We start from the raw sequence: 16515 nt of genomic DNA on the forward strand, positions 1-16515 counted from the left end.
TGAGATGGCTGACCAATTGATTGTTATTGCCATTGTATTCAGTATCCTAGTGGATGTACAGGAATATAGTCTATGTGAACATTTAAGGAGCTTTTCTCTTTCATCCATGGGAGACCTTGCTATATAGAGTGGTATGGATGGATATTGTCAAAATGTCGACAGGCAACGTGTTGATATGCTGACAATTTCAACATTAGTGTTAGGCTGTGTGTGTGTGCGGGGGGGGGGCGGGTTAGAGCTGGACACTAAAGGGAGGGTTAAAGGTAGGTGTTGGGGATAGTGGAAAAATGCTTATCGGAATCCCGGAGGATCGGACGTCTGATTCGGAAGTGATGATTACATGACTGCCAAGACCTGGAAGCCGCGCTGCAGCCACCCGGAGAATGCAAGTAGATGTTACAATGTCAACATATCGTCATTGCATTCTCCAAGTCCACAATTCACAACAGTCTACATGATGAATGTCGTCGGCATTATGACAATGTTAACACGATGAATGTTGACATATCATACACCTGCACTAGTGACTTCAGTGCATAGTCTCCTTTTAGGGACAGCTTTAGGATGTTCCCAGTGGTCCAGCGTCGCCATGGCTGAATGACAAAGTGGGATTTTTATACTTATGTTAAATCATTTTCTCTGAAACCATTGGGGATTAATGGACACTGTATGCTCTTTTGTTCTTGTTTCTGTTATTGTTCATTGCTTTGGTTTTTTCCCACTATTCTCATTGGAGAGTATTGATCACTCCTCTTTTATTCTGCTCTTCTGGTTCTTGTCCTTTGTTAGAAAAATATTGAACTCCCAGGCATCCAGTATATGGGTATACTGGCATAAAGTAAGCAAACCTTGACCTTTTGGCCAGTAAATTGAAAGAGCCTATGCCCCTGCACTGCACTCTATATTCCAATGTCCCATAATGTATTGAGAGAGAGAGGATTTTAACAAGTAAAAAAATTCCATTATCACAATGGAAGATGTTTTAGATAAAGTTATGATCTTGAAAACATACAGCAGACTTCCTGTCTGTAATCCAACTGAAGAAACTGCAGTAAGCCTTGTTGATCACCATTTTGGTGATAATAGTTCAGGGCAAGCTATTATTATTATTATCTATGTGGCAAATGTAAATACCGCTTAAGTTCTGTAACTTAAGCGGTATTTACATTTGCCATTTAGTTATGAGGACTTCCTACATGTGTAGTTATGAATATTTATATAGAAATATAAATGAGGACTTCCTACATGTGTAGTTATGAGGACTTCCTACATGTGTAGTTATAGCCAACTCTGAGCAGGCGTATAAAACATTACATATACAGGTTTAAGCTGGCCTTACACTGAACGAAAATTGTTCAGCTCAGCTGATGAACTGTTCACTGTATGGAAATCGACAATAATCATTTACAGCCTGAAGATTGAAAACGGTCTGGATCGTTTGGTTTGGTTATCAAACCAGTCTGATCCTCTAGACCAGTGGTTCTCAAACTCGGTCCTCAGGACCCCCACACAGTTCACGTTTCCCAGGTCACCCAGCAGGAGCACAGGTGTATTCATTACTCTCTGACACATTTTGAAAGATCCACAGGTGAAGCTAATTATTTCACTTGTGATTGTGAGGAGACCTGGAAAACATGCACTGTGTGGGGTCCTGAGGACCGAGTTTGAGAACCTGTGCTCTAGACCATCATTTAGCCAACTGCACTCAGTGAAAGGAGATTGCCTCCATACATCTTGCAGTATATGGAGTCGCTCCCATTATTGAGCCATCGCTCCTCTTCATGCGTCTGCCGTGTTGTCTGTACTAATCGTGCAGTCAATGGCCGGCTTTATTTACAGTTCTCTTTCAGCTTATTAGGTGTTGTCTTTCTAGTTATATAAAATATATATAATTATATACATGTTTATCAGCTGGCTTCTTTAATATGTATGTGCCCCAAAGCAAAAAAAACCAATGCTAACAGCTGACATTTCTTTAGATTAAGTGACTTGATAAAACATTTCTCCAGACACCAGGACTGTTAAACACCTATTTTCTTATGACTGTGACTTAAATAGCAAGCAGAGCACAGTATCACAGTATATGTTGTTAACAGCCAGGATAGCATCAAGATATGTTGGTGTGACTAAACAATTGGAAAATTCCTCATATGTTCCTGGAAAACCAACAATTTATAAAAATGCATTTTCTTCTTCAGGGTCCATAGGCTCCACAGGGAGACCTTGTGGTATAGCTGGATCTGGATCCACGGGCACAACACAGTTAAAGCTTTAGCTCCCAGGATGCACTGGGTCCATCCTCCTCTATACCCCGCCCCCGAGCCACAGGTATCTCAGTTTCAGTTGGTGCCCGGCCGGAGTAGGGTCACTGTTTGCACAGGGGGGCTGCTTAGCAGCCCCTAAGTTAATTTTTTGAGTTTAATATTTTTTATCTTTACACTCAGAGTGGCAGCATTGGACGTCCACGCTACCGCTCCTTCACCCCGCCAGCGCTGTGACGCCAGTACAGATGTGGGGATCACAGCGGGACCCCAGAGTCTTTACTAGCCGGGCTCTGGGGGATCCCTGGACTGTGGCCGGATCGACGGGGATAAGGTAAGGCGCGCGGGTCGCCGCTGCGGTGACCCACGTGTACAATCTGCAGTCCTCAGCCTCCGGTCTCTGGGGAGAGACCGGAGGTGCTTGTAGTGGCGACAGGCTCCCCCCTCTTCTGAGACATGGCCTGCGCGTCAACTAGACCACCAGGGAAATATGGCGGTAAGCGGAAGCCGGCATCCCAGGAGTTAATGTCTGGCCAGGGGAGGCAGCCTTCCCTGTTTAGCGGCTCCTCCCCTCAGCTCAGCGCGCCTTTCCTCTTGGGTCTGGCAACGCTGTGCTGCTCTCCTCCTGCGGCCACACCTCCAGTGAGCTCTCCGGTGGCCATATTTCCCTGGCACATAGCAGATCTCTTGGGCAGCGCGTGGACCGGTCCCCCTGTGTACCTCTCCCCTGGTAGGACAGTGTACACAGCACTATAGCCCTCCCAGACACTGAATCTGGGCAGGTTGAATGTAGTGGCAAGGTGTAGTGAGTATTACTTTCTGCATTGTATGTGACTTTTGCTAGTGCTGACTGTCTGTGCTTTACTTCTAAATACTGTCAGTCTATACCTATCCCTTTTATTTTTCCTACAGCCCTGGTAGGTGTGGGTGGGAAGGGCTTTTCTTGGACCTCATTTGCATAAATTCATGTATTTGTGAGGTCGGTCACAAACGGTTGCGTGCTACACGGTGCCATATCTGTGGGCTTGTGTTCTGCATGCTTGTGGGTACGCCAGGAGTAAATCGCTGTACTTCCCTATTGTGCTGGTATATATCTGTATACATACAAATATTTTATCATGTCTGACGAGGAAGTTGAGCGCTCCGTGGCTCCCACTCTGTTATCCTGCAGACGCTGCGTCGCAGGTGTGGTGCCAGCAGTTACCTGGTCCCTCTAACCCCCCAATTTCGGGACAGGAACCACCTTGGCCTGTGTTTTCTCAGATGCTGGCTTCCATAGCGGACCGTCTGGCGGTCCCGAATGCACTCTCCCCTAGGGGGTTTACTCCAACCAGCCATCCCCCTTTCTCAGGGTATGCCGCATCTTTTGCAGTCTCCCTCTGGGTCTGAAGCTGTTATTCCATATGCGGGGGTACCCATGTATATTCAGTCCCCTCCAGTGACGCAGCAGTCCGTCATTCCTTTTCAGGGCCAACCACCATGAGTGGATGTACTCTCAAGTTCAGTTCAGAGTTTGGCGGCCTCATCTTCGGCCTTTCAAACTATGCTACGAAGTGACAAGCCTCAGAAGGCGCCTAAACGCCCTGTTGTGTCATTGTGTCGCCCTATTTGCGCAAGTATCAGACTCTGAGGCGTCCTCTGATGAGGGGCAGGTGCCTGAAGACTCTGACTCGGATTCCCCTATCCGGGAGGTGGAAACTAGATCTTACATTAATGTACCGGCATTGGTAAGGGCAGTGCGGTCTATTCTTGATATAGAGGAGGACGCACCGGCCCCTAACTCCAAGTATTCAAATTTCAAACAGACAAAAGTGACTTCGGCTGCTTTTCACCTTTCTGATCAGCTAACTGATCATATGGCGGAGGCCTGGCAATCGCCTAGTAAGAGGTCCCAGCCACAGAAACGTTTAATGTCTAGTTATCCGTTTCCGGCAAGTCATTGCAAAAAGTGGGAAACCCCGCCTGCGGTAGATTCTCATGTTACGCTTAATCGAGAGTGCTACCTTACCTATGCCGTCCATTTCATCTCTAAAGAATCCCACAGACAGGAAAGTGGAGGCTTGTTTAAAATCAATTTATTCCCTCCCAGGGGCAGTAGCCCGTCCGTCCATGGCCATCTCCTGGGTGGCTAAAGCCATTGAGAGCTGGGCCAATGTACTGGAAGATACCTTTCCTGAGGATGCTCCAGAGATGCAGAGAACTTTAGTGGGACAGATGAGGGATGCCGCTTCCTACATTGGAGAAGCATCTTTGGATGCCAGTCTTCTGACTTCCAGGGTATCGGCCGTAGCGGTATCTGCTCGCCGGTTTTGTGGCTGCGCACTTGGAGAACTGATGCAGATTCCAAGAAAGGCCTGGAGGCCTAACCTGACCTGACCTGGACAAAATTGTGGATACTCTGGCTAAGTCTAAGTCAGCTTTTCTACCTTCGGCAGCTGCGCCTTCTAAGGCTAAGACCTCTGCATTTCGGTCCTTTCGTTCTCAGGGAAAGTCCAAGGGACAGTCTTCCCGAGACAGTCTGCATCCAAAACCGCCCCTAAACCTAAGAAGCAAGCGTGGAGTGCTAGACGCCCTTCTTCCAAGCCGGAGGATAAACATTCTGCCTGATGGTATGGGCCTCCCTCTGGGGGATCCCAGAGTGGGAGGCCGACTTCTTCAATTCGCCCAGTGTTGGTACAACACCACCACGGATGCCTGGGTTCGAGAAGTGGTCTCTCAGGGGTACGCCCTCTCTTTTCATCACAGACCTCCCCAACAGTTATTTTGCATGAGTCCCTCTCAGGACAAGACCGAGGTCTTGCAGATTCAGGAGGCAATAGAGCCCTTGCTGAAAGCAGGGGTCATTGTTCCCATTCCGCCTTCTCAACGCGTTTCTATTCTACTCTGTTTCTGGTACAGAAACCCAATGGGTCTCATTGGCCTATCCTCAATTGATGTAGCTGAACAAGTCCCTCAGAGTACCCAAATTCAGGATGGAAACGTTGCGTTCCATCATTTTGGCTATGGAACCTGGGGATTACTTTGTATCCCTGGATGGACCTACCTTCATGTTCCTATAGCGCCTTCACACCAATGGTATCTGAGGTTTGCTATACGGCGTCAACATTACTAGTTCCAGGCTCTGCCCTTTTGACCTCTCCACGGCTCCAAGGGTATTCACCAAAATGATGGCGGTCATGGCTGCCCATCTTCGGAGCTTGGGTGTTTGGCTTCTGCTGTATCTGGACGACCTCCTCTTGCTGGCAAGCTCTCCGTAGGTACTTCTACAACATCTACACCTGACGATCGCTTGTCTGCAAGCGCACAGATGACTGGTAAACTGGAAAAAGTCCTCCCTGATTCCTTCACAACGGATGGTTCATTTGGGAGCCCTGCTGGATTCTCATCAGCAAAGGATCTTTCTGACTCCTGAAAAGATTTCCTCCTTACAACTGCGGGTGCGCAGTTGCGTGAAGAGTTGCTGAGTATCTGTTCACTCAGCAATGAGGGTTTGGTGTCGACATTCGACATGGTGAAGTATGCCCAGTTTCATTCCAGGCCCCTGCAGGGGCTGATTCTATCCAAATGGAACGGGTTACCACACGGATCAGGACTGGTGTTGTCTCCAGAGGTGCGCCTGTCACTTGCTTGCTAGCTTCCAACATCACATCGCCCCTTTTGGACCCCGGACTGGGTTCTGCTCACGACAGATGCCAGTCTCCGGGGTTGGGGTGCAGTGACTGGTCTACTTTCACTTCAGGGCCGTTGGATGGTGGAGGAAGTGGTTTTGCCCATCAACAATCTGGAACTTCGGGCCGTGTACAGGGCCTTCCAGTTGTCCGGTCACGCTCCTCAAGGAAGGGCCGTGCAAGTTCAGTCCGACAACGCCACCACGGTGGTGTACATCAACCATCAGGGGGGACTCGCAGTCGAGTAGCGATGTCAGAGGTGTCACGTATCCTGTCTTGGGCGGGATGCCACCTTCCGGCCATCTCAGCAGTCTTCATTCCAGGAATCCTCAATTGGGAGGCGGACTTCCTTAGCCGTCACGACGTGCATCTCGGGGAATGGTCGCTTCACCCAGAGGTATTTCAACTACTCATGGACAGGTGGGGACTGCCGGAGGTGGACCTCATGGCCTCCCATCACAATCACAAGCTGCCCGTGTACGGGTTCAGGACAAGAGACGTAGGCGCAAGCCTGGTGGACGTGCTATCAGTGAAATGGACATTTCAGCTGGCGTATATATTCCCTCCGATATCCCTACTGCCTCGGGTCCTTCGGAAATTCAAACAGGAAGGCCACACGCTTCTGCTGGTGGCTCCGGCGTGGCCCAGATGTCCTTGGTACTCCGATCTTCGGAGCCTCTCCATCGACGCTCCGTTCCCTTTGCCTCCACGTCGGGACCTGTTGTCTCAGGGGCCCTGCCTTTACCCAGATTTGGGTAGCCTGTCTTTGACGGCGTGGCTCTTGAGACGTCCCAGGGTTTTTCTAGTTCAGTCATCAGCACTATGCTACAGGCGAGCAAGCCTGCTTCCGCCATATTTACCATAGAGTGTGGCACACTTATTTTCAGTGGTGTGAGTCCAGAAACTACGATCCTCAGGCGTTTCGTGTTTCTGGAGTTTTGGCGTTGCTTCAGTCTTGTTTGAACCTAGGCTTACGCCTGGCTTCTTTGAAGGTTCAGGTGTCTGCGCTGTCTGTGTGGTTCCAGCGTAGGATAGCTACTCTGCCTGATGTCCGCACCTTTTTCCAGGGTGTTCTCAGGATTCAGCCTCCCTTTGTTCCCCCAGTGGCTCCTTGGGATTTGGCGGTGGTACTTTGGGCACTCCATGGTCCTCCATTTGAACCTCTTGTGTCAGTGGATCTCAAGTGGTTGACGGTTAAAAGTGCTTTTCTTCTGGCGATTGCTTCGGCCAGGAGGGTGTCAGAATTGGGGGCGCTTTCCTGTCGTCCTTCTTTTCTGATTTTTCACCAGGACAGGGCGGTGCTTCGCACTCGTCTGGGTTTTCTCCCTAAAGTGGTTTCTAAGTTCCACATTAATCAGGACCTCTCAGCTTTTGAGGCTTCTAAGGATGTAGTCCGTGCTCTCAAAGTTTATGTGGACAGGGCAAGTTCCATTCGGAAGTCGGATTCCTTGTTCATCCTCTTTGGTTTTCACGAGGGGTTGGCCTGCTACCAAACAAACTTTGGCCCGTTGGCTTCGTTTGGTTATTTGTGAGGCTTATGCACAGGAGGGTTTGCCTGTTCCGGCCTCTGTTAAGGCTTGCTCTACTCGGTCTGTGGGTCCTTCGTGGGCTGCTAGCCGTGGCACCTCGGCTGTTCAGCTGTGTAAGGCGGCCACGTGGTCTTCCATCCAGACCTTTCTGAGGTTCTATGTGTTTGACACCTTCGCCTCTCAGGATGCATCCTTCGGGCACCGGATTCTCCTTTCAGCACAGGAGCTTCCCCGCCCTTAGTTGAACTGCTTTGGGACATCCCCTAGGTCAACCCTATGGACCCTGAAGTAGAAAACAAGAGAGATGGTAAGAACTTACCTTTTTTTATCTCTGTTTCTACGAAGTCCATAGGGTCCACAGGGCTCCTGCCCTGACGCACCTGTCTTCATATGGGCTATGTGGCTGGTCACTGGTTTCCCGTCTCCCTTTCTGTGAGTATGGTTCTTGTGTGTTCCAGTCTTCCTTCTCTCTGTTTTTCCTCCTCCGGCCTTGGCTACTTATCAACTGAGGTGCCTGTGGCTCGGGGGCGGGGTATAGAGGAGGATGGACCCAGTGCATCCTGGGAGCTAAAGCTTTAACTATGTGGTGCCCGTGGATCCCGATCCAGCTTTACCCAAAGGTCAACCCTGTGGACCCTATGGACTTCGTAGAAACAGAGATAACAAAGGTAAGTTCTTACCATATCTCTTGTTTTTCCTTTTATCTGCAGAGCGTGCAGCAACAGACTGTCCATAGGACGTCTGCGCTGCCGCTCCGTCACCCCGCCGGCGGCGCAACCCCAGTACTGACCTGGGGATTTTGGCGGGACCCTGGGGTCTGTGCTAGCCGGTCCCCGTGGATTACCCAGACTGCGGCTGGACGCATGGGGACAGGAAAGGCGAGTCACTGGCTTGCGGTGACCCGCGTATTAGAAGTCATACCTCCGGTCTCAGGGGACAGACCGGAGGTGCTGAGTTTGGAAACAGGCCTCCATACCCTGCGCACCACCAGACCACCAGGGACATTTTTGGTGTGGGAACCAGCGTCCCAGAGTTTAATCATCAGCCAGAGGAGACTGCTTCCCTGTTTTAGCGGCTCATCCCCTCAGCTCAGCGCGCCTTTCCTCTGAGATCTGGCTTTGCTGAGCTGTTTCCTCCTGCGGCCACGATCCCTCTGAGGTCTCCGGCGACCATTTTCTTGGATGGTACATCGCAGATGTCCTAGGACAGCGTGTGGTCCAGTCCCCCTGCGTACCCATCCCTTGGGATTAGTGTATACAGCGCTATAGCCTTCCCAGACACTGAATCTGGGCAGTTGAATGTAGTTCCATTTTGCAGTATATCATATTTCTACATTGTATGTGACTGTATCTTTTTTCCCTACTGTCAGTTTATATCTATCCTTACCTTTTACTATCTGCCCTAATACAGGTGTAGTTAGGGTGGTTCTTGGACCTCACACATATATAGTTGACAATATTTGTGAAGTCTGTCACATACTGTTGTGTGCAGCACGGTGCCATATTTTAGTTGGACCACTGAGTTGCATACGTTGACTGACAGCTAATCCTAGCGTCAGTCAAGACCACTATAGCGCTACTTGATATTTCCACAGATATGTATATTTCTATATTGTCAGTCAGAGGTGGCTGACCAGGATATCGAGCACAATACTGCACCCACTCTGCTATTCTGCAAGTTATGTGCTGCAGGTGTGAGTAAGAAGGATTTAACTCAGGATGGGTTATGTGTGAGGTGCTATCAGTTGCCCGGCCCCTCAAACCCCCCAACATTGGAACAGGATCCCCCTTGGGCGTTTTGCTCTAAAAGTCCTGACCTCCATTGCGGGTCACCTGGCGGTCCCGGACGTTTATCCCCATATGGGGTTACCGCAATAAGCCATCCTTCCTTCTCAGGGTATCCCGCAATTTTTACAGTCTACTCCTGTACCACAAACTGTCACTCCCTACCAGAGCTTACCGCAGTACATGCAATCCCCTTCGGTGCAACAACAGACTCCTTCCCTTTCAGGTACTACCACAAGTTGTACAGCCACCCTGGGTGGATGTTTTATCTAATTCAGTACAAAGTTTGGCATCTTCCTCTCTGGCCTTTCAGACCATGTTACAGAATGAAAGGCCTAAGAAGGCATCTAAGCGCCCTGTGTTGTCATCCCAGTCTACACAACTATCAGAGACCGATATGTCGTCAGACGATGGGGAGGTGGATGATGCGTCTGACTCCGATTCCCCTCCACAGGAGGTAGAGCCTAAATCAAGTATTAATGTCCCAGCTTTGGTGCGGGCGGTCAGATCCATATTAGTTATAGAAGATGACGAACCTGCACCTAAATCTAAACACCCTCAGTTTAAACATGTAAAGGTGTTCTGCAGTTTTCCCCCTCTCTGACCAGCTGGTAGACCACATGGCTGAGTCTTGGCAGTTGCCTGGTAAGACAAACGGCCACAAAAGCGTTTGGGTTCATGTTATCCATTCCCTGAGGTTCATTGCAAGAAATGGGAATCGCCTCCTGCGGTGGATTCTCATGTTACTCGCTTGATAAAAAGTAGTACGTTACCTGTGCCTTCCATTTCTTTCTTGAAGGATTCTACAGATAGGAAGGTGGAGATGTGCCTAAAATCGATTTACTGTCTCTCTCAGGAGCTGTTGCTCCCCCGTCCATGGCCGTCTCATCAGTGGCTAAGGCAATTGAGGGCTGGGCCAATGTTGTGGAGTCCTCCCTCACCGAGGAGGCTTCTGAGGCTCAGAGGTCTTCGATGGGCCACATTAGAGATGCGGCTGCTTATATTGGTGAGGCTGCTTTGGATGCCAGTCTACTGTCTTCCAGAGTCTCGGCCGCGGCCATGTCTGCTCGCTGGTCCCTGTGGCTGCGCTCTTGGAGGGCGGATGCTGACTCTAAGAAGGGCAAGGAGGCCTTGCCCTACAATGGGGAGATATTGTTTGGCCCGGACCTAGACAAGATAGTGGACATACTGGCAAAATCTAAGTCAGCATTTCTACCATCAGCATCTGCGCCTTCAAAATCTAGAACCTCTTCCTTTCGTTCCTTTCGTCCTCAGGGAAAGCCCAAGGGACAGTCTTTTCCTAGACAATCAGCTACCAAATCGACCTCCAAGCCTAAGATACAGGCCTGGAGTGCCAGACGCCCTACTTCCAAGCCAGAGGATAACCCCTCCGCCTGATGGGCCTTCCCCTGGGGGATCCCAGGGTGGGAGGCCGACCTCTTCAGTTCGCCCAGTGCTGGTGTCACACCACCAAGGATGCTTGGGTAAAAGAAGTTGTCTCTCAGGGGTATGCCCTCTCATTCCATCGAAGACCTCCCCATCAGTTTTTGTGCACGAGCCCTCCTTCCGACAAGAACAAGGCCTTGAAGATCCAGGAAGCCATAGTCCTTGCTGAAAGCAGGAGTAATTGTATCAGTTCCGCTATCTCAATGAGGGACTGGTTATTATTCTACTCTTCTGGCTCAGAAGCCGAATGGGTCTCACCTATGCTCAACCTCAAATCTCTGAACAAGTTCCTCAGGCTGCCCAGTTCAGGATGGAAACTTTACGTTCCATCATACTGGCTATGGAACCTGGGGATTACATGGTATCCCTGGACATTCAGGATGCTTACCTGCATATCCCCATAACGCCTTCTAACCAGCGTTATCTACAGTTTGCTATTCTGCACCAACCCTTCCAGTTTTTGGCACTGCCCTTTGGTCTATCCATGGCTCCAAGGGTCTTTACCAAAGTTATGGCTGTCATGGCAGCCCATCCGTGGATTCAGGGTATACGACTCCTGCCATACCTGGATGACCTACTCTTTCTGGCAGGTTCTCCGGAGGTACTTCAACACCACCTACGCCTGACAATCGCTTGTCTACAAGCACACTGGTGGTTGATCAATTGGGTAAATTCCTCCCTAATTCCCTCAGAGAGAATGGTTCATTTGGGAGCCCTTCTGGATTCTCACCAGCAGAGAATCTTTCTAACGCCGGGAAAAGATCTCCACGCGGCAACTGTGAGTGCGCAGGTGTCTTCGCAGTTGCTGAGTGTCAGTACACTCAGCGATGCAGGTTCTAGGATCCATGGTGTCCATATTCCACATGGTGGAATATGCTCAGTTCCATTCAAGACCCCTGCAGGGGCTGATCCTCTCCAGGTGGCTTGGATTACCCCACCGGATCAAGGCTCAGACCATGGTGCTCTCTCCTGAGGTGCGTCTACCTCTGTCTTGGTGGCTCCTGACATCTCAACTTACCAAGGGTCGCCCCTTTTGGATCTCGGACTGGGTACTTCTAACAACGGATGCCAGTCTCCGAGGTTGTGGCGTAGTGACCGGTCTGCACTACATTTCAGGGCTGTTGGACAGTGGTCGAAGCAATCCTTCCAATCAGCATAGTGGAACTTCGGGCTGTGTAAAGGGCCCTCATTTTGGCCAAACACAGTCTTCATGGAAAAGCCGTGCAGGTTCAGTCCGACAACGCCACCACAGTGGCTTTCATCAACCATCAAGGAGGCACTCGAAGACGGGCAGCAATGACAGAAGTGTCACGCATTCTGACATGGGCAGAATCTCATCTCCCGGCCAATTCGGCAGTGTTCATTCTGGGAGTTCTCAATTGGGAAGCGGACTTCCTCAGCCGTCACGACGTGAGTCCAGGGGAATGGTCGCTTCACCAAGAGGTGTTTCAACTCCTAGTGGACAAATGGGGTATCCCAGAGGTGGCACTGTCCTGCTGGTGGATCCAGCTTGGCCCAGACGTAATTGGTACTCGGCTCTTCGGAGTCTCTCCACCAACACTCCGTTTCTGCTGCCTCAACGTCTGGACCTGTTGTCTCAGGGTACTTGCCTTTACCCAGACCTGGATCATCTGTCTTTGATGACGTGGCTCTTGAGACATCACTCCTAAGGCCCAAAGGATTCTCTAGCTCAGTCATTAACACAATGCTTAGAACGCGTAAGCCTGCCTCCGCCAGTATCTACCACAGAGTGTGGCATACATATTTTCAGTGGTGTCGTACAAGTGTTTCTTATTTCCAGAGTACTGACATTCAGTGGTGTCGTACAAGTGTTTCTTATTTCCAGAGTACTGACATTCCTCCAAGCTGGATTGGACCCAGGCCTATGCCTGGCCTCACTGAAGGTGCATGTCTCTGCACTATCTGTGTGATTCCAGCACAGAATTGCTCTGCTTCCGGATATCCACACTTTTCTCCAGGGTGTTCTCCGGATTCAACCTCCCTTTGTCCCTCCTGTGGCTCCTTTGGGATTTGGCAGTAGTTCTTCGGGACCTCTAGGGTCCTCCTTTTGAACCACGAGATTCGGTGGAATTTAAGTGGTTAACGGCTAAGATTTTCTTCTAGCTATTGCATCTGCCAGGAGGGTGTCGGAATTGGGGGCGCTCTCTTTTCGTCCCACCTTTCCGATATTTCACTAGGACAGGACTGTGCTTCGCAATCGCCTTGAGTAACTTCCTAAAGTGGTTTCTAATTTCCATATTAATCAGGAAATGATAGTTCCGGTCTTTCAATCACCTGACCTCTCGTCCGGTGAGGCCTCATTGTATGTGGTCCGTGCTCTCGAGATTTATGTGGACCGTACCAGTTCCCTTCGGAAATCAGACTTTTTGTTCGTGCTCTTCGGATTTCACAAGAAGGGATGGCCAGCCAATAAGCAAACATTGGCTAGATGGCTTCGTATGACTATCTCAGAGGCCTACAAGCAGAAAGGCCTTCCTGTTCCTGCTTCTGTTAATGCTCATTCCACTTGGTCTGTGGGTCCCTCATGGGCAGCTCACCGTGTCATCTCTGCTGTTCAGCTGTGTAAGGCAGCCACGTGGTCTTCTGTCCAGACCTTTCTAAGGTTCTATGCCTTTTGATACCTTCGCCTCTCAGGATGCTTTCTTGGGGAGCCAGATTCTCCTCTCAGCACAGGAGCGTCCCCGCCCCTTAAAATAACTGCTTTGGGACATCCCCAAGGCCTCCCTGTGGAGCCTATGGACCCTGAAGAAGAAAATGAGTTATGGTAAGAACTTACCTTTGTTAACTCTTTCTTTTTAGTCCATAGGGTCCGCAGGCCACTTGCCCTGACGCACCTGGCTTCATATGGGCTATCTCACTGGTCACCGGTTTCCTGTCTCCTTCTTTTGTGAGTGTGAATCTTGAGTGTTCCAGTCTTTCTTCTCTCTCTCTTTCCTCCTCCGGCCTTTGGCTACTTACCAACTAAAACTGAGGTGCCTCTGGCTTGGGGGCGGGGTATAGGGAGGATGGACCAGTTAATTCTGGGAAGCTAATAACTGTGTGGTGCCCGGGATCCAGATCCATCACCTACACCCCAAGGTCTCCCTGTGGAGCCTATGGACTTTGAAGAAAGAGAGCTAACAAAGGTAAGTTCTTACCATAACTCTTATTATTTGTTTGTCAATTCCACACAATCTCTGTTGTGTGCCTTATCTTGAATATTGTGGCATTACACCACACATACAAATGTGTTTTGGTATATAGTTGGTACCAGGGTTTGGACCATGTGTTCATTGCAGTAACTAAGGGAATGGACCAAGGAGTGTTTAGAAAAATCCTCCTAAATGCGAGTGATAATGGGGAAATACAAAAAAATTAGTTCTGTTTTCAGACTTGTTTACTTCATAAGTTTAATGAAAAAAATGGCACTGGGTATGAGATCTAGGACAATTCCATGGTATATTCTGGCCACACACACTGCAGTTTTGCAGCAGATATCAGGCATTTGGATTAATTATGAAACGTGTATATCATAAAATGATGAATGTCTTCTAATGATCCTATTATAATAAGTGGGCTCATTTTCCAACTGCACAGGCCCTAGTGATGTTAGAAGTGGTGATCAGCAAGTTTTGCCATCCATGTATGTATTGCCAAATTGTACAGTGGGGCTGATTCAGAGTCGCTTGCTCTGACAGAGCGCTCGTTCTGAATCAGTGCCGGGCTTTTTTATTTTTGGAGCGGCCACCCACAGCTATAGCGAGCGGCCATGATGATGGTCGCGATGGTCAAGACCATCGTGACCATCGGGCTTGCGACGAGACCCTTGTGGTAGGGTCTCGTTCATCGCAAGCCCCAGAGAGCTTTCGGCTCTAACAGAGCCGGAAGTTCTCCACTGACATCACTTGTGATGTCAGTGGGGCCGTCACCAAACGGCAGGCGTTCTCATGGGAACGCCTCCGTTTGGGCAGCCACCCCCCGGCCAGGCCACCAAAGGGGGTGAGCTGTCACTCAACATCGACAGCTCGCCCCCTTTGGTGCGAGACCCGGAGCGACTGAGTGCCCGTCGCTAGCTTGTCATGCGCATGACAGAACCGGCTCCGTCGTGCGCATGCGTTGTGGGCCACCATCGACCCGGTTGCGAGCGCTCAGTGCTTGCGACCGGGTCTGAATCAGGCCCAGTGTTCCTATTGCTTGCTTTCCAGGCCAAGTGGTAGCATCGCAGCATGTATGGCAAATTTTGGAGATTGCTTGCTTTATGCAGCAGGCAAGCATTGTACATGGCACCAGGGGACACTCTTCTTGTGGAGTCTGTGGTATCTCCCAATGGAATGCTCAGCAGAACTTCTTTTTTTTTATTTTTTTTATTTGGGTTACATGTACTGTTGGAGTAAATAAAGTATATTTTGAAAATTAAGCTATTAATAAAGTATCTAACTTTAATTTTAGCCTTATTATGTTGGCTAAATGTGCAATATATGCATATATTTTATAGCCCTAAGCTTAAAATAAGTGGATTATATTGTAAAATAAACATGAGCGAACACTAATGTTATGATTGTAAAAACTAGCAGTATTTTATAATAGACAAAGGTGTTATCAGGTCCCAATGACCTTGTTTTTGTTTTGTGTCTCATGCCAGCTACAAAGCTAAAAGCCCAATACAAATACCAGTAAGTTCTCTTCATTTGGGGGAGATGCAAATCTAGACTGCGGAATTATTTTATATTTATGTCTTGTTTAATGGTCACTTTTGCTGTTATGTCAGTGCTCTGGACTGCTCAAGGTACCTGTTTGACTATAAATTCTGATGACAAGAACATTGGGAGGAACAGTGGGATATTCTGGGCACTGTTACAATTCAGGTAAACAAGTGTTTTTTTTTTTTGTTCCCAATTTGCATTCTTTTTGTTGGTAGCATTAACAATAGAATGTGCTAATGATTTCTCTTTTCTCACAGTATGCTTTTTGGAAACCTCTACATCTATGTGGCATGGAAAGGAGAGGCCAACATATCAGGTATGTTGTGTCGTATGGCTCCCCAACAGTTCAGGTTTTAGAGATGGTTGAGCACAGGTGGTTAAATCAAATTGACTGATGTACCAATTAAGTCCCCTGTGGTCAAGTATTGATATCTCTAAAACCTGAACTAATGGGGAGCCTTGAGGACCTCATTTGGGAACCTCTGGCATAGCCATAAACGAGAATTACTACAAATTACTCACCAGAGGGTACTTGGTTCCAAAACGCCTTCATCAAATTTATCCTAATGCCTTTTGACCCATGTTGGAAACTGTGGCCGCAAAGGTTTGTTTTTTCATATTTGGTGGTCATACCCAAAAAGTACCTCATATTGGGCTATGGTTGAAATTCTCGTCACCTCTGTGATGGGCCTTGATGTCCCCCTCTCTTGAGTTAACCTCTTGCTCTGTGCCTCAGTTCACCAGATAGCTAATAATCTCATGCTGCATATTTCTTGTGCTGCCAAATATTAAGTGGCTCGCCACTGGAAGCGACCTGATCTTCCTTCCCATCAGGAATTGTTGAACAGGAAATGGTTTGTAGCACAGATGGATTATATTACCAGTCTTCAAAACAATGCAGTAGCCAAGTTTCATTTGGTTTGGACCCCCTGCTATTTATATCATAATAAAACTCTTACTGTACTTGCTTGATAGTTTAGTCTTCTATCCATACCTTGACCATTTCCCCCTCCACATCAGCTTGCTTTAAACCCCCTTCCCTTTCCTCAACTGGGATGCAGTCAGGAAGCCGACGTTCGAAATGCCGACCGCCGGCTTCCCGACTGTCAAATCCCGGCAGGGTA

The 16515-nt window shown here is 48.9% G+C and overlaps 1 protein-coding gene across 1 annotated transcript in view; it reads left to right on the forward strand.

Moving 5' to 3' along the window:
* Positions 1-16515, forward strand: part of MFSD11 (major facilitator superfamily domain containing 11) — an 80446-nt gene that overhangs the window by 24951 nt on the left and 38980 nt on the right. Inside the window, exons 7-8 of the mRNA XM_088458223.1 lie at positions 15457-15553; positions 15649-15707. Of these exons, the coding sequence (XP_088314349.1) occupies positions 15457-15553; positions 15649-15707 (156 nt within the window). The remainder of the gene's footprint in view (positions 1-15456; positions 15554-15648; positions 15708-16515) is intronic.

Source organism: Taudactylus pleione, unplaced genomic scaffold (genome assembly GCF_031769625.1).
Source record: "Taudactylus pleione unplaced genomic scaffold, aTauple2 ptg000817l, whole genome shotgun sequence".
Lineage (NCBI taxonomy): Eukaryota > Metazoa > Chordata > Amphibia > Anura > Myobatrachidae > Taudactylus > Taudactylus pleione.